We start from the raw sequence: 25163 nt of genomic DNA on the forward strand, positions 1-25163 counted from the left end.
AATCATGAAGAATGCTAAGAAAATACCCAATATATAAATTTATTGACATGGCAGGGACCCATATCCGTTCTTATGAAAGCTTTACTCATCTGAAGAAAAACATCAAAGCTGAAATCACTTGCTTGGAAATGGAAAATAGCACTGATGCGTGGTTAAGCACTTTTCGGTTACCAAAAAATTATTTTTGGTCAACTAAACTATTTTTTGGAGATAAGAGAAAAAAAATATATAAGCAATAATAAAAGATAAGTGTTTCACAATTCTGGTAAAAGTCATTCTCAAAAATGGTTACAGCATGATTATCCTCTTTCATAAATGATGAAATTTATGCAGCTATGAAAAAGAAATGATATCAAGACACAAGTATTGGGAAGAAACAAGCTAAAAGCTGTAGACACCTAGAAATTGTCAGGCTCGTGTACTATGAGAAAAATAAAGCTTCAATTTGAATATTTGAGGCTATTATATTTTGAAAATGTTACCAGTTTTAAGCACTAAATTCATACCGGTGTTATATTATTAGATATGTGATATTTTTGTTAATGTTTCTTGATGATTATTTTTATGAAATATTTTAGAACTTAATATTTTGCTGGAACAGGTATTATGTATTCTTCGCAGTACTATGATATCATTGACACATTGATTTGAACATTTTACTGTATTTTGAAGTTTCGGTTTCTTAATGATGAATGTACTGCAGTTAATATTTATGTGGGGAGTAAATTATGAGCTCTGAAACATTAACTCAGGTCTATAAACATGTTTCATTCTCAGGTTTGTTTTTGATACATTTTACAGGTGTTTTAGACTTTAAATGGTGAGATTTCAAGTCTATAAACATGTTTCATTCTCAGGTTTGTTTTGATACATTGTTTCCTTTTTCTCGTTAAGAACATTTTTATATGGTTTTTCTTGATGTCATTAAAAATAATTTCTTTAAATTTTTATTTACCCACTGACAGTAAGAACCATTCCTGTTATATTTTTCCTTGTCACTAAAACTATTTTTCGTACCTGAGCTAATTCTTTCCTCGTTATCCTTAAGAACGAATTCTGTAAATGATTCTATCTTTTTTTTCTGTAAAAGCATTTTTGTGCAGTTCTTTCTTTGTTGTCATTCAGATAAGTTTCTGTACATATTTCTTTCATTGTTCTTATAAAAAAATATTGCAATTCCCATTTTTCCTGTTTTGTCGTTTAGAGCAATTTCAGAATCACATTATTTCCTTCTTGGAATTATGAACAGTTCCTACACTCAATTATTTCCTCATTCTCATTAAAAATATTTTTGTGCCCAATTATTTACTGTTCATCTTTGAAAATAAATTATGTGGCCACTTTTTTCCCTTTTATAATCAAGAACAATATCAATACTTAATGCTTTCCTTATGCTCATTGAGAATATATCCTGGTCTTAATTATTTTGCGTAAGAACGCCAAGGATACAAATATCTTCTGTTGCTTTCTGTCAACGAATTTTGTACCCAATACTTTCCTTTTCTGTCACCAAGAAAATTTCTGTTACACATTTCACTTTGCTATCGCTAAGAATAATTGTGGTACTCTATTATTTTTTTATTGTCATTAATAACTATTTATGTACCTACATTTTCTTCTCTCAGAAAAATTACATGATTTATTTTCCATTTCGCTGTACTAAATGCTATTACTACTGTCATTAAGAATAATTTCTTTACTTATTTCTTTCCTTTTTACTATTAAGAATAATTTCTGTCCCATATATGTTAATGTTGCCATTAAGAGAAAAATTCGATATCCAATTCTTTTCTTTTTCACATTAAGAACAATTTTTGTTCCACTTTCTCTACTGGTTTTCATGAAAAAACAATATCTTTATAATTCATTTCCTCCATGTCATGAAGAACAGCTTTATTACTCAATACGTTCGAAATTGTCCTGACAACAATTTTCTTTTCTTGTTTTCGTTATGAACAAATTCTTTACTATGTTCCTTTGTTATTTTCCTTAAAATTAATGTCTAAATCTCATTATTATCTTATTGTCGTTAATAAACTTTTATGTACGAAGTTATTTTCTTATTGTAATTGAGGTAAATTTAGTTCCCACTTTTTCTTTTTCACTCTAAAAGCGGTTTTGTGAACCATTTACATTCATGGGCGTAGATTTTTTACACCCGATGGGGGGGGGGATGATTTTTGCAACCACTTATGTGGACTGTTCAATTTGCAAATTGATAATTTCTGATTACGTGAACCTGAAAGCTGTAAACATGGAGTCACAGAGTAATCTTGTTGCCACGATACTTCAAGGTTTCCATGTAGGTTTGTACAAGTGAGGTGTTGTGAACAGTTTTCAAAATGTTAATAGAATAAAGACAAATGTGTCATAATTTAACTGCCACATGAATTTATTCCTGCACACTGCACAGTATAAAAGATGGCCATTATATTTGACAAGGTTACTAATAACTTTCATTGCATGAATTACGTTTTCAAATATGAATACAATTAGTAATTACCCTTGATAAGCTTATATCCAATGAAAAACTGTTTATGTTGTTTAATAAAATTAATTAAAATGTTTTTGCGAAGTCTTGAAAACTACACATCAATACAATGTAGCACATAATTATTCATACTTTTCACTGAAGTAAGATTCATTTAGTCCTCATGTCCACATGTTCTCAAACGTAGACCTCTTTTGTGATGATCTGTTTATGAATTCTTTCATAAGTTCTTCTATATTTATCTTGTCGGCCTCATCTTTGTGAGTGTGACAAACTGCTACATGGTTGAAGCGGCACTGAGACATAGTTGTTCTTAACCACGTCTTCAACCGTCTTAATGAGGAAAAGCTGCGTTCACATTCGCAGCTGGATACTGGACATACAAACAAAATTTTTATGAGAAGAAACACTTCACTAAACATCTGCTGGCTTGTTTCATGCATTTCACAGTAAGCGTCCTTCGCACTTTTCAGAGAGACTGCTTTTGTTGTTCCTTTGAACATGGAACATGAGCAACTGAAACTCGAGCCGTTGTGCAGAGATTTCTGGATAGAACTTTATAACCGACTTATCAATCTTGCCAGATGTGATCATGTTCTCAAGTGCTAGATACTGCCTCAAGTCATCGTCGTCTATTGATCAGATGTTCTATGATTGTGTCCACAAATTCAAAATGTTGGCTTCTGTAGTAATCTCTAGCTGGTCTAAACTGGGTCTGCGAATGCCTGGCAGTTCAATAGGCACCAGATCTAGGGAAGTTACCTTTTTCTCAGCTTCATCAAATATCTTGTTGTAATTTTCCTCTGTTCGCAACACCTGCAGTTGCTCAACTGTCATTGCAGATGCTTCAATCATGCCAGATACTGTCGCTGATTTTGCGTGGAATGCAGGTTTAGTTCCTCTAATGCAGCTAATGGATGCTGAGCCATCAACAATCCTAAAACTGTCTTTCCTTTGTCAAATCTGTCCAGCAGACCTCGTGCTTTCACTGCTACATCTGATTTTTCATTTGCTAATTCAGACAAAAAATCAACAAGGTCACTATAGTGATCATTAGCATATGTAATTCCAGATAGGCAGCACAACCAGATCATTGTGGCTGCCTGACGATACAATATTTTCAAAGATTGTCTTGTAGTTGCCTGACTTCTGAAGCAAGACACCAAGTTCATGTATCCACTGGATAGAATCTCGAACACATTTACAAGCTTCAACTGCATGTTGCATTATTAAATTAGCCTTGTGTGTTCCGCAGTGTAAACACTAGCTGACGGTTGCTTCTCTTTTATTTTTGCCTGTCATCCACTCTACGCACCACTCCTGTTAGCGGCTCCATCATAAGTTTGTGCTCTTAATCCTGACAGTGGTAGATTGAGTCTAGTCAGTACATCAAGTATAGTCGAGGATATTGTTTCACCAGTTGTATTGGAAACACTGTACAAACCAAAAAATGTCTCATGGACGTCAAGATTCTCATGTACGTATCACACACATATTGCTTCCTTTTCGGCACCTGTAACATCTTGAGTGCCATCAACCATTAAAGGAAAGATTTTACTTTGCCGCACTTCGTGTGCTATGTTCCTCAGCATTTGATGGCTGAACATCTCCATTATTTCATTCTGAGCTTGGTTCTCTTTGACAAGTAGGCCTTCAACTCAGGATCTTCATCTTCCAGGAACTTTATAAGCTGCTGAAAGTTCCCCTGGTGTTTGTTGAATTTCTGGTTTACCTTTTTCCAATTGGAAAAACCAGTGGATATGAAGGTATACCCCACTAGCCTCTCCAACTTCCCTCTAAGACCTCTATTTTCCGCCTTGGCACAATGAAAGCATATGACTTTTCGAGTCTGATTGTTGAAGTGCAGCCATGGGAACTCATCAAACCACTTGCCCTGGAAGTTGATATTTTGAGATTTTGCTTTCTGTCGTGGCATTAGTTGTGTGTCTGGATGATATGGCTTTCTAGACTGTATCTGTGGAGTGTCAGATTTTTCTTTACTGCACAAACTTGTTTCACAACTATCTGGTGGTTTATGATGTGCAATAGTTGCACAAGCATTTTCATACTCGTCCTCTGATGAACATGGTATTTCCTCTGTATGGCAAGTATCTATTCCTTTGCTTGAGGTTGTTGGATTATCTGCATCTGCATTGTCACTTGTAGTACCAGTAACTGGCTTGCAGACTGTCTAATATTGGAATGTTTCATACGCTTGCTTCCCAGATGACTCAACAGGCTAAAATACAGTCTTTATTGAAAAATTCTAACGTACAACGAATGAAAATAGAACAGAATGGAAGTAGGACTGAAATGTAGATTGTACAAAGTCGAACGCGCGAACCTCACAGTGACTACCGAGCCGACTGATCGCCTGGGCATCGCTGGGACAATAATGTGTGCTAATTACAACACAAGTAATTGCAAGTTTCTCGAGAAATATACTCTTTAAAACAAGAAACGCAAAAGGCAAAATATGAGACAAATTGTTAACAAGAGTATTCCTGGTAGTTCTGTATGACATGTGTGAAACTTTGTACATTCACTGATGAACATCCAATGTCTGCAAAGGCGAAGTCCACTCTTACTAGGTGAAGTTTAACGTCACTCAACGTCAATAACGAGTATGCCCCCCGTGAGCATCAATAACTGCTTGGCATCTCCTGCACATGGAAGCCATGAGATGACGAATCACATCCTGTGGAATGGCTCTCCAGTCAGCCTGCAAAGCTGCTGCAAGGTGAGGTAGAGTCTGCGGTTGAGGTTGTCGCCGTTGCAGACGTCGGTCCAACTCGTCCCAAAGATGTTCGATGGGGTTTAAATCTGGTGATCTGGAGGGCCAGGGAAGAACGTTGATGTTGTGGTGTTTCAAGAAGACAGTGGTGAGTCGGGCTGTGTGAGGACAGGCGTTGTCATGTTGAAAAACGTCGTTGACGTTCACCATGATGGGTTGCACATGGGGCCTAAGAATCTCGTCTACGTATCGTTGAGCCGTAATATTCCCTCGAATGTGCAAAAAGTCTGTTCTGGCATTGTAGGCGATGGCAACGCACATCATGACGCTGCCACCACCAAATCTGTCAACATCCTGCACACAGTTTGCTGCAAAACGTTCACGGGTCCTTCCATCCTGCCTGCGAAGCATAAAACGTGATTAATCGCTGAACCAGACATGCCTCCATCGTCGATGAGGCCATACCCGATGTGCCCGAGTCCACTGCAGCCGTGCTTGACAATGTTGCTGGGTGAGGATGACGCCTCTGACTGGACGTCGAGGTCGGATTCCTGCATCTCGTAGACGGTTGCGTACGGTCTGATCGGAATTCCTACGCAGCCCTGGTATGGTTGAGGCAGTAGACGTCGCAGTGGTGGTCCTATCCCGAAGGTGACGTAACCGGATGTAGCGATCTTGTGCGGGCGTGGTCACACGAGGTCTGCCAGATCGTGGACGGTCACGAGTTGATCCATGTTGTTGGTGACGATTCCATAGCCCTGTGATGGTGCTTGGGTGGACATTCACAGCTCTGGCAACATCTGATCGAGATTCGCCTGCTTCTAAGCGACCAATGGCGTTGTTGCATTGTGCTTCAGTCAGTCTTGGCGTAACTGTATTGCGTGTCGGTGGCTTAACACTGAGCTGTGGAAACCAAGAACCCGTCACTTTTATAAGGATTTTGCACATGTTGCACTTGCAGAACATGCAGATCTCTCAAACAAATTTATTGGACACGCATGCGTTTTGGCGAAAAATCCGACGTTTTCCTCCGTTTTCAAAGTGCACAACTTTTATTGTCATTTTGGTCTGACAATCAGTGCCTTAACACGTGTAACATCACATACTCTGAGCTTGTAACGTTATTACATATATTTCTCTTTAAAATAACAAAAATATCCCTTTTGCATTTCTTGTTTTGAAGAGTATACAAGCACAAATACATTATATTTCTGTTAAAGCTCATCAAAAGGCAAACACGTTGTGATATAATGCCTATAAGCACGTCTATTATATAAAAACACCTAAACAAACAGTAGCAATACAATTCGAGTAGAGGCTTCAGGCCGTTGAAATCGCTCCTTTTGTGTTCTAATTATACAAGATAATACAATATTTTAACTATCTATGATAAGAGAATATATTGTTCTTTTACCATAAAGCACCAACACTTTATTAGAGGGTGGTGATAATCTGAAATTTTATGGATTAATGAGGGCCACAAACACAGGTCTAATGAAATTTATATGCAAAAACGGCTCGTTTGGGCTGAGAAAACACTTTACATAGAAGAGCGAACAACGTTTCGACCTTCTTCGGTCATCGTCAGGTTCACAAAGAAAGAGGTAACTGACCGGAAGCTGACCACATGTTTGAAAGGGGTTGTGTAACTGTGTGTCGAAATGTAGAGGGCGGTATTAGATGTTTGAATATGTAATTTATTATATTAATATAGGTATAAAGGCGTTCCTTTATATTGGTTTATTTTGGGTTTAAGTTGTTGTATAAGTAAGGCTTCTTTAATTTTACGTTTGTTTATGTTTGTTTCTTTATTTAATATTTGAGTGTTTTCTATGGTTATGTTGTGTTTATTTGACTTGCAGTGTTCGAAAACGTGTGAAGGTGACTTTTATGTTCTTTGAATCTGGTTTCCATTTTCTACTTGTTTCTCAATATAGAAGTCGTGGCAGTTATCACATTGTATTTTATAAATAATGTTGGTGTGGTGTTTGTCAGTGTAGTTTTTACATAGTATAGACCTCAGTTTTGTGCCGGGTTTTTGAATAAATTTGGTATTAATTGGAATGTCATATTTTGTTACTAATTTTGCCAAATGTTGGTTATTTGTTTGCTGATGTCGGGAATATATGGTATACAGCAGTATATGGTTTCGTGGTTTTGATTCGTGAGCTGTATTTACTTTAGTTGGTTGATTTTGCTTTCTGTCTAGGTGTGTGCGTATAATGTTTTCTACGGTTTGTGGAGGAAACTTATTGATGTTGGTGAAGTATTGTTTTATTTTGTCTAATTCATCGTTAATTTTATCTGGTGAGCATAGTTTTATGGCTGTGTTTATTTGGTTTATTAGTATGTTGAGTTTTTGTTTTGTTTCATGTGCTGAGTCCCAAGGAATGTATAGTCCAGTATGGGTGATTTTCGGTGGATTTCTGTTTGAAATTGTGTATCAGTTCTTGTAATTTTGAGGTTAAGAAATGATATTTGATTGTTTTCTTCCTGTTCACATGTGAAGTTGATGTTGGGATGTATAGAGTTAATGTGATTGAAAAAATTAAGTATGTGTTCTGTAGATTTGAATCCCGCAACCGTGTCATCTACATATCTATACCAGTATAGTGGTGGATGTAATGCTGTGTTAATTGCTTGTGTTTCAACTTGTGTCATAAAAATATTGGCTAGAACTGGTGATACTGGGTTGCCCATGCTTAGGCCGTTTGTGTGTATATAGTTTTGGTTGTTGAACATGAAGTTTGTCTTTATCGTGGTGAATTCTATGAGGGTTGCTAACTGGTTACTGGGAATTTCTATAGTTGGGTTAGGGTCTCGGATATAGAGTTCTAAGGCTATCTTGCAGGCTTCAGTGGTTGGAACTTCTGTAAAGAGGGATATAACATCGAAACTGGCCATTAAGGCTTTATGATTAAGTTGATTTAGATTAGACTTGAAATTAAAAGAGTCTTTGATAAATGAGCTGGCTGATGTTACATATTTGGAGAATGCCCATGCTATGTATTTACCAAGGTTGTAATTAAACGATTCATATGTGGACATTATTGGTCGTAATGGACAATCTGGTTTATGGGGTTTGGGGATGCCGTATATTTGCGGTGTGCGTGAGTCGGTTTTACGTAGGTAGGAATAAAGTGTTTGTGAAATTGTGTTGGCTTTTTTCATTTGTAGTAGTAATTTGTTCAGTTGCGTCTCGTGTGTCTTTGTTGGATTTGTGTGTATTGGTTTAAATTTGTTCGTGTCTGATAGGATGTTATTCATTTTTTGGATGTATTCATTCGTGTTCATTATGACTATAGCGTTACCTTTATCTGCTTTTAGAATTTTTATGTTTTTGTCTTGTTTTAGGTTTTTTATGCAATTAATGTCTCTTTTTGTAAGTTTGTTTTTCAGTTTTTTGTTTTGTGAAATTATGTTGATGGTTTTGTGAGAAAATTCTTTGAAAAAATCGTTCCCAGGTAAAATTACATATTTATATTTTCCAGAAACACCTAAAAACAACATCTTAAACGATTTTTCAAAGAATTTTCTCACAAAACCATCAACATAATTTCACAAAACAAAAAACTGAAAAACAAACTTACAAAAAGAGACATTAATTGCATAAAAACCTAAAACAAGACAAAAACATAAAATTCTAAAAGCAGATAAAGGTAACGCTATAGTCATAATGAACACGAATGAATACATCCAAAAATGAATAACATCCTATCAGACACGAACAAATTTAAACCAATACACACAAATCCAACAAAGACACACGAGACGCAACTGAACAAATTACTACTACAAATGAAAAAAGCCAACACAATTTCACAAACACTTTATTCCTACCTACGTAAAACCGACTCACGCACACCGCAAATATACGGCATCCCCAAACCTCATAAACCAGATTGTCCATTACGACCAATAATGTCCACATATGAATCGTTTAATTACAACCTTGGTAAATACATAGCATGGGCATTCTCCAAATATGTAACATCAGCCAGCTCATTTATCAAAGACTCTTTTAATTTCAAGTCTAATCTAAATCAACTTAATCATAAAGCCTTAATGGCCAGTTTCGATGTTATATCCCTCTTTACAGAAGTTCCAACCACTGAAGCCTGCAAGATAGCCTTAGAACTCTATATCCGAGACCCTAACCCAACTATAGAAATTCCCAGTAACCAGTTAGCAACCCTCATAGAATTCACCACGATAAAGACAAACTTCATGTTCAACAACCAAAACTATATACACACAAACGGCCTAAGCATGGGCAACCCAGTATCACCAGTTCTAGCCAATATTTTTATGACACAAGTTGAAACACAAGCAATTAACACAGCATTACATCCACCACTATACTGGTATAGATATGTAGATGACACGGTTGCGGGATTCAAATCTACAGAACACATACTTAATTTTTTCAATCACATTAACTCTATACATCCCAACATCAACTTCACATGTGAACAGGAAGAAAACAATCAAATATCATTTCTTAACCTCAAAATTACAAGAACTGATACACAATTTCAAACAGAAATCCACCGAAAAATCACCCATACTGGACTATACATTCCTTGGGACTCAGCACATGAAACAAAACAAAAACTCAACATACTAATAAACCAAATAAACACAGCCATAAAACTATGCTCACCAGATAAAATTAACGATGAATTAGACAAAATAAAACAATACTTCACCAACATCAATAAGTTTCCTCCACAAACCGTAGAAAACATTATACGCACACACCTAGACAGAAAGCAAAATCAACCAACTAAAGTAAATACAGCTCACGAATCAAAAAACCACGAAACCATATACTGCTGTATACCATATATTCCCGACATCAGCAAACAAATAACCAACATTTGGCAAAAATTAGTAACAAAATATGACATTTCAATTAATACCAAATTTATTCAAAACCCGGCACAAAACTGAGGTCTATACTATGTAAAACTACACTGACAAACACCACACCAACATTATTTATAAAATACAATGTGATAACTGCCACGACTTCTATATTGAGAAACAAGTAGAAAATGGAAACCAGATTCAAAGAACATAAAAGTCACCTTCACACGTTTTCGAACACTGCAAGTCAAATAAACACAACATAACCATAGAAAACACTCAAATATTAAATAAAGAAACAAACATAAACAAACGTAAAATTAAAGAAGCCTTACTTATACAACAACTTAAACCCAAAATAAACCAATATAAAGGAACGCCTTTATACCTATATTAATATAATAAATTATATATTCAAACATCTAATACCGCCCTCTACATTTCGACACACAGTTACACAACCCCTTTCAAACATGTGGTCAGCTTCCGGTCAGTTACCTCTTTCTTTGTGAACCTGACGATGACCGAAGAAGGTCGAAACGTTGTTCGCTCTTCTATGTAAAGTGTTTTCTCAGCCCAAACGAGCCGTTTTTGCATATAAATTTCTCAACAAGTGGGTTTCTCGTCATCACTGACAGGTCTAATGAGTCCTGTTGAGGCTCAGACTAAAGGGAGCGGAGGGGGGGGTGATGTAGGGCGCGTCTGGATCATAGCGTCCCGAACCTGTCGTCAACTGCACACTAAACGTACACTATGGTCAGTGGATTCGGCAGCTAAGGAGAGTAAGGCGTTCGACAATAAAACCGGCTAGACATGCATAAGAACAAATGGCGTAGGAAAACCGCACAATATGCACATAAGATTGTTGCAGCTACAAGCTACAAATGGACGCCAGATCTAGATCACAGGAGTTTACGCTTGGGAGTAATATTTTCGAATTTCATGCTCTGTTCAGTCTGTTGTGATGAAAATTTTACTTAATTTTACACTACGTACAAGACGTAGGTAGATTCTGTGATAGTACTTGCAAGCTTTGCATGTATACTTAGGCCTACTGACTGATACTTACGAACTATCGCTTAGATCGAAAAGGTTAGAAGCATGCCTATATTAAAGATGTACATTTCAGCTACTGAAAAAGCTTACATCTAGGCCTAATTACGTAATTCGATTGGTAAGAACACGAGAATCACAAGAACAACACACAGTTTGTAGGCCTGTAGGGGGGGATAATTGTATACACCGTACCCCCACCTAAAATGAAAGGTATGTATCCCCCATCCCCCCAGGATCTACACCCCTGTTTACATTATTGTTGTTATAAAGAATAGTTTGATATCCAGTTATAACGATGTTGTCTTTAAGATTGATTGTTTTTTTTAAGAACAATTTCAATAATGATTTCCTTTGTTGTTCTGAGTTAGAATACCTTCTGTATCCAGCCATTCCCTGTTGTAGTTTGAAAAGCTGTGACACTGAATCCGTTTGTTGTTTCCAGCGTATACTATATTTGTGCCCAGTTCTTCCCGTTTTATTATTAAGAATTATTTTATTACGACAACTCTTTCCTTATTGTCATTGAAACACTTTCTTTGTATAGGTTTTCCTTGCTGTCATTAAAAATGATTTATTTACATAAATATATTCTTTTTGCCATTAGTTATTTTTTTAGTATCATTAAGAAATATTTTGCAATTGTTTCTTTTAATAATCTCATAAGAAACGATTTCTATTCTAATTTCTTCAAATGTTGTCATGTAGGACCACCTCTTTACCATTGAATTTTTTCATTATGCAAAATTTCTTTTTCCATTTTGTTTTATGTTGTCTTTAAGAACTATTTTTAAATCTAGTTGTTTTCTTATTCTCATTAAGAATAATCTTTCCCTTATTTTTAGTAAAAATAATTTCTGTAGAAGTCTTTTCGTCCTTGTAATTATGAACAGTTTCAATATTCAGTTCTTTACTTGCTCTCTTTAAGGGTATTTTCTGTACTCAATACTTTCTTTCCTGTCACAAAGAACAATAACAGTTCCCATACATTTTGTTGTTTTCATTCAAAATAAATTCTGTACCGAATTATTTCCTAGTCAATAGAAATTATATCTATACATATTTTTATTTTATCATTAAGAACAATTTCTGATCACAATTCTTTAATTTTTACCTGTAAGTGTAATTTACATAACCGACTTTTTATTATCTACACAATCAAATTATGTACTCAATATTGTTCTTTTTACTGAGAACATTTTCAACACCTAGTTCTGTCGTTATTCTCACTAAGAATTTATTTCCCGTTTCATTCCTTATTTTCATTAAGAACGATTTGCGTAAACATTTATTTACTCTTATTCATTAAATATTTCTTTACCCAATTCTTCCGTTGTTGTAATTAATATGATTTCTTTTTCAATTCATCTCTTGTTGTTATTATGCACACTTTTAATCATTTCTTTCTTTGATTTCATTAAGAACAATTTCTGCACCAACTTGTTTCCTTGTTCGTATTAAAAACAATTTTTGTGCTTAGTTATTTCCTTTTTAAGTTTAATTTCTATATCAGGTGTTTTTATGTTGTCACGAAGAAATATTTTGGTTTTAAAATCTTTTCTTCTTGAAATACAATTATTTTAGACACCTAAAAGACTAAATTATTCAGCTCGTAACTATGGAAAGATGGCGTCACGTGATCGTTAAGCTTATATAGATGTGAAATTTATAACAATTCTTTCTATTAACTATTTCTTACTGTACAGGAAAATACATATTTTTTCGAAAGTCAACCGAAAAAGGCTGTTCCAGTCGATTCTAGTAACAAGAATTCTCTTAAAAAATTCCAAGCATGTTTTTCGTTACCCAGAGAGATGTATTTTTGGCCAAGTAGCAATGCTACAATTGAGTGTCACGTACTTAACTATTCTTCGACAAGTGAAGAAATTCTGTCTGTTGAAAGGTCATTGAAATTTATACAACTCGATTTCAGAAAGAACTATGTAGCAAAAATAACTCCCACAACTGTTTACAACAATAAAAGTATAGAGGTATGTTCGTAGTTCTTTATTAAACTGAAATAAAATGTAAAGGTGATTTTGTAGTTTATTATTAAACTGAAAACAAGTGTAGAAGTAAATCTGTACTTACTTATTAAATTAGTAGAATAAGAAGTGTATAGGTGAACCTGTAGTTCATTACTAAAGTAAAAAACAAATCTAGAGGTAAGTTTGTATTTTATTATTAAACTAAAAAAACATGTATAAATGTAAATCGACTAAATATTTTTAAGACACTGGTTTCTTTATAAATGAAGATGTAATTTTATAATGAAAGTATAAGGCCTTTTAAAAACATATGTGGCTGTAACGTTATATATACTCAAAATAGAAATTAATGATCATAATAGCTAGGAAGAGAAACAAATAAGTGACCAGCATTTAGGCATTTCATAATGCGCGTGACAATGCTGGTCGTTTAGCTGAAATACTTCCACATAAATATTTTTCTTTTACAACAATCTTAACCTACAAGTAAGTAAACTGGTCACTAATATACAGTACAGTTTTAATATTAGAGTACAGCTGTTGAAAGGAAATTCTTCTATAGTTAAACAACACAAACATTTATTAATTTTGCAAAGAATGAACTTTTTCAAACTACGAAAAACAAGTATATGTTTATAGTTTAACGCGTACCACCTATCCTAATAAACATATCTGTTTTGACGTTTTTACCTTTAATAGAATTGAATGTTTATAGTAACATTAACACAAATGTAAGTAGTAAAAATAGAGAAATTTAACACATAAATACTTAGATAATAAAAAACACAGAATTCATATCACACAAATATGTGAGACTCAAAGATGATTTTTTTACAGTTATGTACAATTAAAATATGATGATGAAAATTATGTACATATCATTAATGTAAAAGTTTTAACAATAATATCTCCCATATTATTTAAATATACGTTGAGAAATATGTAACAGTAGCCACGAGTTTGTACCCCAATGATAACATTGGTGAGTTTTCACATTTACCCAACTCAGGTATTTCAGTTCTTAACAAACAATTAAAGCATGATTTTATTTCGCACATTTTTACTCGAGTCTGATTTATATTATACTGATACATTTAGTACATACCTGGAACGTTTATAACGGCTTATATATCACAGATATAACTAGCCTATGCGCGGCATCGTGTATCTTACGAATATACCCAGTTCATTTCCTAATGGCTTATAACTCACATAGATAATTACACCTTACCTAAAGGCTCACATCTCACACACAAAGAAAAGCTTTTTCCTGATGGGTTATACATATTTCGCATAACTAACCTATACTTTATATAGTTTATATATTACGGATATATTCTCCACAATCCTAGCGACTTTATCTCACAGTTATACCTTGCTTATTTCTTATGTCCTGAATTATATATATATATACCTAGCGTATTTTGGACAGATTATATAACACAGACTAATCTAACTCAGTTCTAATGGTTATTTTATACACATATACAGAATTTAAATGTGATTTTTTTCGGTATATAATTATTTTAGTTACAACACAGAGCTTTCTCCAACGATATGAGTCCAGTTTAATAAGAAATTTTCTTTCGAAGTGACTCAGTTTTGTTTTTTTAATTTTTGACAGTTATAAAACATCCTATGTATAGCACAGATGAGCTTAAAAACAACAACAAAGTAGATGTGAACTGAAGTGTTTTCGTTTGTCACAATTTATTATGAGACGTTTTATGGTTATTAGATTACTTAAGAAGCGCTTTTCTTCAGCTAACTGCAGATGTGAAGAATACATCATCAACAAATTTTAAATGTATTTATACATCACGTTCTTCGAGTTCGTTCATGTCTTCAGAAAATGCAGAACTGACTGGAATTTCCTCTGTTCGTTGTTATTTGCCACAAATTCCTCTTTGCCAGGAATATAGTTTGCTTTTAGTAGATGAGTCGTGGACTGAAGATGATGTTTCATCTCTCACGATTGTAAGGTAAAGTTTATGTTTTTCACTTTTGTATAGAATGAATAGAATGAGGTCGTTTAATAATAAACTACATCATAATGAATCAGTTTAAAGTATATTATTTATTTTTAAATTAAAACAAGTCTTTGAATTTCGTATATATTACATGGACAGTCTGTAAAGATTAAAACTTTTTAATGTGAAATTACGATGTTCAAATGTTACTCTATTAGAAGGAATAAAGCTAGTTATCATTATACGAAATCCAAATTATAATTCTATATCTGTGTAATAGAGGGCCTCTTTCTGAAATGTTTTATTTCTTTTTATTTTATTCTCATATTTTGATATATTTACGTACATACTTAACTATATATGTTGTAATTTTAGACCTTAAATACATTGACAGGTGTCAAGAAAATGTCATTGTTATAATGTAGTCAGAACACATTTAAATTAGTTTGAGCAACCTATACTTCCAATAATGTTAAAATACACTGCTGGCCAAAATCTTAAGGACAATGAACATAAAGAAAAAATATGCATTTTGCGTTGTTAGACTCAACCACTTATTTGAATACAGCTTCGAAAGATGAAAATAAAAAAAGGTAAAATTAAAGTAAAAAACTTTTTTTAGCATTTTGCATTTTTGTCAGTCCCAATATTTATTGTTTAAAGGGTACCCGAAGAATTGGCAGTGGGTGATGATGACTAATAGCCTTCCCTCTAGTCTTACACTGCTAAATTACGGACGGCTAGCGTAAATAGCCCGCGTGTGTCTTTGTGCGACATTCAAGATAAACCAAACTAAGAGGACTTCTGATAACCATAAATTCTTGACTGGTCAACCTCAGTTCGATTAAGAATGCTGAAATTGTCTTCTATAGTAGATACAATAAAATTTGTTAACAAGTGTTGATAGAAAGAAACTAGAAACATAGATTTTGAAGATCACTGAAATAGTGTAAAAAGTTTTGTAATATATCACAATTTTGAGACTTACTTAATATTTAGAATGGAGTGAAAATGATAATATATTTGTTTTCTAACCATTAGAACTTTCGTGTGAATTTTTGAGCAAAATATTAAAGTTCAAAAGATAGTAAGCTAAGAACCTCAGATTTATTAAGATTAAGGGAAATATTTCACCTTTGAAAATCATACAACATTTTTAAATATTGTTTTCTATTACAGCGATAAGTGGCAAAGTGAAGCCCAAACTTTCCTTGTTATTGCATCTGCACCTGAAGTATTTGAAGCAGTAGTTTCTAATGATCTACAGGAAATTCAAATCCAATTTACAGTGAACGTTTTCATTAGTAACAATTGTTCAGTTTTATTCACATCACAAAGTTTGAAAAAATTGGGGTTTAAAGGTGAGTAATTTTACTTCTAACTCTACTTTTTGTTTACTTAACTCACAGAGTCATAACGGTTCGTTGGATTCGGTTGTGTTAAGGTACGCAAAATTTAATCTAAAAACACTAATGTTTCTTCAAGAAGAATATTAGAACACACTAATTCAAAGCCAAAACTATTAGAATAATCCTTACTATTACACTTTAAATTTTTTATTTCACTAGAAAGTCAAAAAATGTATTTCAAGGTATATTCTCTAGTATTATAACAACTCAAAGTTAAAATATTTGAAACTATAGGCCTTAATAGACAACAATTTTTAACGTGTATTGAAAAGGCTATAAACATTTTTGTATGGTGTTTTGATTGTTTCGTATCTGAGAAAGCGGATTTCCCTTGTGGTAGAGCTATAGATTCCGAAGTTGACAAATTTCGAATCCGTGCAAATTCATAAAATACTTACTCCCTACATTTTAAGCTGAAGGTACATTATGAGAGTGACAGTTGACACATATAACAGATGATGATTGATTGCATTTTGCTGTATAGCTGCTTCCTTTTTTCTCAGAACATTACACTTCTCTAGTGTCAGTAGGCTCTTCGTCGAGGTCACAAATTTGATTGAAACATTCAATATGTTATCAACATTACTTATACATCCATTCCATTTTATTAAAAAAACTTATATTTCGTTTACTAGATTTAATAATAATTACATTGTTATTTTTATTAGACTTTTTTCTGCTAACAAATATTCCTTCCTTACGTAAATTTCAAGGTTGATAATTAGACTTCTAATTATTAGAATGTACGAGGTCTGTTCAAAAAATACGCGGACTGTTTGAATTGCGCGGCTCCAGTTGGTTCCAGTGGAATCCGCTTGGTGTCGCTAGGTTCGCACAAATCAGCTGATTACGACGCCATTTTCCGATTGCAGATATCTTCATTTGTGTATTAGCTACGCGGTTTTAAGTGAAGTGCGATTTTTTCGTTTGGCGGATTTCAGAATGAATGACCTGAAGGAGCAACGACTTGCTGTGAAATTTTGTGTTAAACTTGGAAAATCTGCGACTGAAACTTTTGCTATGCTTAACACGGCTTACGGTGATGTTGGTATGAAGCGTACGGCATGTTTCAAGTGGCATGAACGTTTTAAGGATGGTCGACAGTCCATTGAAGATGATGAGCGTCCTGGACGTCCTTCTACGTCAACTGACGACCCACACGTCGACAAAATCAACACCCTGGTGCGGGCAAATCGACGTCTGAATGTTAGGGAGCTTGCTGAAGAGTTTGGGATATCAGTTGGATCTTGTTACGAGATTTTGACCGAAAAATTGAAGATGCACCGCGTTGCTGAGAAATTTGTGCCTCAGAACTCGTGCGTTTTTGGCCAAACACTCGATCACTGTTCTTCCCCCCCCCCCTACTCACCTGACCTTGCTCCTTGCGATGTTTTCTTGTTCCCCAAACTCAAAAGACCCTTGAAAGGAAGAAGATTTGAGACGATTCCCGAGATTAAGGCAAATGCGACGAAGGAGCTGGAGGACAATACAAAAGAAGCGTACCAGGACTGTTTCAACAAGTGGAAACACCGTTGGGATAAGTGTGTGCGTTGGGGAGGAGAGTACATTGAAGGGGTCCCAGACCTGTAACCTCTAAATAAAGTACATTTTGTTTTATGACGTCAGTCCGCGTATTTTTTGAACAGCCCTCGTATTAGAATTATTCCACAAAACTTCTTAAAAATATAAAATATTGTAAATGATTTTAAAATCTCATAGCTAACTCATACAAGAGTCATAAAAAACTAATCGCAATTGATCTGTCATTAGTATTACATATTACTTAAAATAGAAAATAAAGGCAAAAAAGTGTAGAATGTACTTGTATCTTAGATATGCTTTAAATAGAAGAGTATACTTCATTTTTTGACACAGTAATGAACTTAGGAGTATGCACAGAGAAGAAACTCATTAATGTAAGGAGTTACTGCTACTATTTACCAGTTTTGTCCTCTTTAAAAATAAAAAAAGGTTTTGCAGGAAACATTCAATTTCTTTTTTAAAGTTTGCTATATATTAAATTAGGCTCAACCGCATTAACGAAAACTTATATCTAGAGAGCAGATAAAAAGCTGAATAACACCATATAATTTATAAATTTACTAAAATATTTCAATGTTTACTTAATATATATAGTCTTTTGTACTGGTTTCATTGATTAAATGAATCAGTGTTTTTTGTTTGTTTTTTTCAGATTTTTCGTGTTGGCACTCATCTAATGTTTTGTTTCTTTATCTCCAATCTACTGTAAGGCTAAGCCTTAATATGACATTAGAATTTGCCTCTTACAACGGAATTCGAACTTTCTGTCCCCCAAATCATGTTGGCGATGAAGCAGAAGGAATGATTCATGTAAAGCTTCCTCAAACAAAGGTAATTTGCATTTCAGTATGTATGGGTTTTCACTGTGACTAATTTTTGTTTATTTATTTGTAATTTCACTCTAAGCTACACAAGAGCTATTTGGTCTAACCATTCCTAATTTAGCAGTGCAAGACTAGAGAGAAGGCAACTAGGCATCACATCTCACCGCCAACTCTTGAGTTACTGTTTAACCAACGAATGGTGGGAATGACCATCACTTATGACATCCCCACTGCTGAAAGGACGAGCATGTTTGGTATGACAATGATTTGAACCTGCGACCCTCAGATTGCATAACCACCTCGCCATGCCGGTTTCTCTGTGACTAAATCCAGTATATTAAGTAATAGTAGGATAATGTAGTATTTTAAAGTTTGGACAGCTATTTTGTACAACGAATAGCATATAGAAATTATGTGGATGAATGATAATAAGGATCAATGAATTAACTCAAAATTGAGAACGCTTACATAAAATATATTTAAATAGAAGGTGTAGTTGTGTGGTCCAAAAACGCAAAAACAACAACAACAGTCTCATACAATACATTTACTACCAAAATATATCATTTTAGATACTTTGGGAATACATTCTGTTGTAGCTACTAAAGAAACTTTAGCATGTTCTGTATCAAATTTGGGTTTCATTTGTTTTGCCATTGAGGAAGCTAGTAATGTAGTGATTTTATTCACATTGTAAAGTCGTGACGGCTTAGCCTTCTGTATGGCCATAGCATCATTAAGTAATATGTCCACTTCCATCCCTATCCTATTTTGTTTGGTTCCTTTTTCAAGTTCCAAGCCAACCATACACAACGTTTTTTACTTAGCGATGTTTTCATTATGCTTTGTTTCTTTACTTATTTTTATAAGATAGTGTACATGGGTTAATAGGCCACAAATCATATCCTAAAACACATAATAATAATAAAAAAGTACTGTCAGAACTAGGTTGGCGCTAGGTATGTTGAAAAAGTGATGATGAAGGAGAGTAAAAAACTTCATATTTGGAAATTTGCCGGTTTTTCGTGTTTGCGATGCTTTATGAAGCTAAAACGTGCCATATACATTTGAGATAGAGCAACTATGCCAGGTAGCTCTTCATGTCTAGCTTCTAATAATCTTTATGTGTATTGATTGTTTTTTTCTTCACTTCATACGTTATATAGTAGTTGGCTCCCTAAAACACCGATTACATAGTGTATAAAGCATTAAACATTTTACATGTTAGTCATATAATGTTCATATGTTATTACCTGGTAATTTTTATTTCATTCTGTATTTAAATTTTTGAAAGGAACAACAGCTTTCTATGAAAAAAACAAAACTATCTTCAAGGGGTAATAACATCGTTCCCAGTAGAGTTATGATTTTATTTTTTGTTTGACATAAAATAACAATAAGTCGTCAACTATAGTGAGGATTGTTCTACTTTTTCAAACGATGATGAAATTTCAATTACTGCTAGAACTATGTAGGCACTAGGCTTTTGAAGAAAGATGGTGATGATGAAAAAATCAGCTGTTGGGACACTTTGGAGAGCTGAAAGGTAGCTCTTCATATCTAGTTTTAGGTGGCCTTCACTGAAGAAAATCTAGATGATATATATTTTGGTTTAATACGGGTATTTGTGTCATTTCTACGTAGACAGTGCTAGGACACTTTCCGATAACAATGAAATTAATGACAATTTTATTTGCTACCCTACATCGTACTTTTACGAACCTTGATTAATTTTAACAATGGATACTCTGTATTCGTCATCTGTGTGAACTCTAAATATTACAGTAATGTCTTCATCCATTAGAGCCAAAATACGTCATCGACTTCTTCCAGCCAATGCAAGCTGTCAGTTCAAATGTATTTGTTTTTGTCTTGTTAAAAATTTTAGAAGATTTTTTTAAAAGTATTGAATTGGTTTTTCTGAGTTGGGGAGTTCTTTTTAACACCTATACATTTATGTTTGTATAGAAGATAGATGTTTTAGGTTGGGTTGAGAGATTTTTATTTTCTGTCATAGATATTCAACTTTGTTTAAAAATACTTAAGTATCTTTATTTGAAATGTCCTCTTCTTTGGTCTTATATAATTTAACGACTCCGGTTCTTGGAAGGAGCTGTGACATATTCCTTCAGTCATAAAGATATTTGTGGAATGTTGCACTGTCTAATTGTCAGGATTCTATTTTGAATCAAATATGTAAAGGATGAACACAATACCTGCGGTAATAGGCTTGAATATGTAACAGCACACTTCTGCACTACCATAGATAATGTATTCAAATTAAATGTGATTTGCACACTACGTTTTTTTCTACCAATCAGGACTAACGTTATTCACGATTAGAAGAGTAATAAACGATAATGCGAAAAGTGATTTTTAGATTAGATTGATGGTACTGAATAGAGAATAAATGTTTAATATTTATTAACACTAAGTACGTACGAATTGTGTTTTATATGTTTAGGAGATTAATGTATAGATACGTGTAAATTACTGGAGTACTGATATGGTCGAGGAAATAGTAACATACTGACATAGCACATGAACATTTTAACTGCGTTTAACAAGCTAAAACAACAAAATAATGGGAAGTACTACGTGACTGACAGTTTAAGCTTTGGAAGTATGATTTGACTAGATATTTTGTTTAGGTAAAACCAAGATTCTTCTTATATGGGCCCCAACAAGTTTGCACAGGAGTGGTTCAATTACAAATTTCACAGATTATAGGTGGAGGACCATTTGGACTGATGTACTCTTGGTCTGTAACGTCCCAGCCAGCAGGTATGAGTTTTAATTTTCTTTGTTATATTTAATCTCAATTATTTTAAGCTTGGAAAAATGAATTTTACTATTTCCCATGTGGTCGTGCTGTTCTTGTGTATTAGTTTCATTTTAAATTACATAAAAGCTCTGAAGACATGTACGTGTTATGTAATATTTTCTTAATATTAATCAAGTTTTTATTTTAAAAACTGCATTAATATAGCTATAAGTTTTCAATTTTATTTTAAAATTGACTTAAAGAAAACAATTTTATTCCTGTGTCATATCACTTATTACCAATATTTTATTAAAATTTGAAATTGGACCTATTTCTGAAGAAAATTAATGTGGTAAATATTTACCTTATATTGACAATATTAACTTTATTTCAACACTAAAACCAAGTTGCAAGAGAAAAAAAAAGTGCTTCAGATTTGCTGTACTAAAGTCGCATTAATATATGTATATAAATAGTTGTGTCTTGAATAAAAGGAGGCCAAGAGCTTAAATTTATATTCTGTCAAGGATAGTAGAAAATATTCGTCGGTTTCGGTTATATTATAAGTTTCAGGTCTTTATTTGAAGTACTTTATATTAGGCTTACTATTTATCATACTTAAGCAGTATGACTGTTCTTACTTCACAGCTAAACCTTTTGTTTCCTAAAAAAAAATTATGTTTTATTACGTGAACCAACGAGATTACTGATATTTCTTTATATTGTTCTCGTTTAATGAATTGTGAGAAGCACGTTTGTTTTACTTACAACCACTATTGCATTCATTGGAAATACTAGGAGTTTAATATCTATATATAACGACAGTTGATTGTAAATTATGTTGCTGTTTTGTACGGGTGTATTTCTTTACCTATCTAAAACACAAAATGTGCTGTGGTATAATTATACGTCTCAAATTTAAAGTAAAAATATAATGTTTTACAAAAAGAATAGTAAGCATTAATTTGATATTTGAATTTTAAAACATTCACTTGACAGTTATAATAATAATTTGTTTTTGTTTTATTTAATATTTTAGTGAATTTATCAGGTCTTCATGACTTACTGTATAATAAGACGAAGTCAGTGGAGATTCCTTTGGAAATGGTAATATACATATATATGTGTGTGTGTGTGTGTGTGTGTATTTCTTACTATGGTGAATACTAGATTAGAATTTGTTTTCAAAAACAATATGTAATAATATGACAACTCTTATTCAACACTACAGCCCTAGATGTGACAAAGCGAAATAGTGTTTCTTTAGTATGCTGAACATTAATAGTTTTGTATCTAAAGAAACATGACCTGGTATCACATTACTGTGTGAAGGTATTTTCTTATAAACGTTTAATTAGCTCCTTACAGACTTCAATACCGATAAATTTGAAAAATAAGTTTTTTAATGTATCGTTTCTCTTGCAAAAAATCGTGTGTAAACTGACCAATACCATGGTAATAAAAATATTTATATAACAAACAAGAACCCTCAGACAAAAACATATTTTTTTTACGTTTCCAGCTTAGCTTATTAATTAAATAAATATTTTTTTTAAAATTTGCAAACTTTAATCACAATATACACTGCTCAGAAAATAGCAAACTTTCAGATAAAATGTATATTTGTTGCTAAATAGAGTCTCCAGATTTTTTTCATCTTGGCATTCATGGACATCACAATACCACTTTTCTTTCGTATAATATATTTCGCAAAGCTACACGAGTACTATCTGCACTAGCTGGCCCTAATTCAGCAGTGAAAGGAGGCAACTAGTCATTATTCATCGCCAACCCTTGGGCTGTTCTTTTACTAACGGATAGTAGATTGACCAGCTCATTATAAAGTTCTCACGACTAAAAAGGTAAAAATGTTTGGTACTCGCAGAAATTCTGAAGCCAGCTGCTACTATGATGTTTATTAACAGTATACATTATGTGTGCTGCAAATTAATGTTCTGTGGGAAGATAATTCTAGAAATATTCAGAAAGTAAATTCAAACACTAATAGTTAAATACCATCAAATTATGTTAAACTGTTCGAAGTAATCAAATGTACATTTACTTAATGAAGACTAATGACTCGCAGACAATGTCGCTGCTGCTGCTGGAATTGGAAATCTATATGTTGTGTTCAGGGTAACCATTAGTTGTTATATATCGATTTGAACGCTGAGAAGTGTGTAACACAAATATTAACCATTACCTGTATCTTTGCTGTTTTGTTAATCCAAAAATCGTACAGAAAAAAATGTAACCAAATAAATATGTTTTGATAAGCTTCGATTTGACTTAAGAAGTGGCCAGTACTTTGATTTTTTTTCTTTTTTGTTTTTTGTTTTACAAATAAGGGTATTTAACACGTTAATTTCCCAAGAAGTGCTGTATGATTGATAAACATACTATTAACTTGATTTTTTTTTATACCGTAGAAAAGAGATGAAGAGTTTTAGACATTCTGCAATGTGTTTCAAAACTATACTCATAATGTGATGCGGACAGGGATTAAAGGTGTAATGTGGAGTGTATAGGTTTTATTATTTATATCTGTTTGTTATTTAAAATTCATTGTAATTCCATTAGACGTGAAATCTTCAGCTAGATTACATCTGATAGAATGTTTACTTCGTAACTCTTCGTCTGTGAATTCTTTTCATTTAATTTTCTCTTCAAATAATACGTTTTTTACATGTCAATCTAATTGTTTTGTTTTGATGTTTCTATTAAATTTAATTAATATTAATTTCTGATAAAGGCTAGCTATCTACATAGTTGAGATCTGCAAATGTTTCTAGTGAAAGCATAGCTAATTAAGTATACTCTGCAAATACATTTTCAAAAGTACATTTCAGTGAAAATTAATGGCTTGCAGACAATGTCGTTGCAGCTGCTGGACCTCTACGGCATATATCTTAGTGTCTCTGTGAATAGAAAATACTACTTAATTTTCCATCCATACTATGTGGACCCTGAAGGTGTGAACCTGGGTAGTATTACTTATATTTACTGTTCAACTGTGACTGTCATAACCAAACTTTTCATAACCATATTAAAATTTGTTATATAAGAAACTAATTTTTCTATGCGGTTTTTCGCTAGGTTGCGTCACAAAAAACAGTGACAGCTGTAGCTCTAAGACGAAAGAACCTAGAAATTTGAAATTTTCCACTATGCTGAGGGTGTGCACCTGTATATTACTTACCTCATCTACGTGCACGAGCATATGTTTTAAATGAAGCATGCTAGTGAATATCAACATAGAAAATAAATCGTTCCTAATATTACAAATAGAAATAACGTACGTAAAGACAGACCCTGGTGCTCGAGTGCACCCTTCGTGTGTCGACTGCCATAGCATCAAAGGGTAAAAACATGGAAATCTAAAATGCTGCACACATACTAAGTGGTTCCTAAGGGTGTTCACCTGGGTATTATTAACCAATTACGTGTGTTCGCGTTTGCACATGTCTATCTTTGCATGAGGCAAGCTAGCGAAAAACCACATAGAAAAAGAAGTGTGAC

At 33.5% G+C, this 25163-nt stretch overlaps 1 protein-coding gene across 1 annotated transcript in view; it reads left to right on the top strand.

Moving 5' to 3' along the window:
* LOC143244700 (uncharacterized) overlaps window positions 1–25163 on the top strand; it is a 170376-nt gene that overhangs the window by 35959 nt on the left and 109254 nt on the right. The window contains exons 10-15 of the mRNA XM_076489818.1: window positions 12854–13138; window positions 14900–15117; window positions 16285–16466; window positions 18709–18887; window positions 21532–21664; window positions 22684–22751. Of these exons, the coding sequence (XP_076345933.1) occupies window positions 12854–13138; window positions 14900–15117; window positions 16285–16466; window positions 18709–18887; window positions 21532–21664; window positions 22684–22751 (1065 nt within the window). The remainder of the gene's footprint in view (window positions 1–12853; window positions 13139–14899; window positions 15118–16284; window positions 16467–18708; window positions 18888–21531; window positions 21665–22683; window positions 22752–25163) is intronic.

The sequence above is a fragment of the Tachypleus tridentatus genome, chromosome 2 (assembly GCF_004210375.1).
Source record: "Tachypleus tridentatus isolate NWPU-2018 chromosome 2, ASM421037v1, whole genome shotgun sequence".
Classification (NCBI taxonomy): Eukaryota; Metazoa; Arthropoda; class Merostomata; order Xiphosura; family Limulidae; genus Tachypleus; species Tachypleus tridentatus.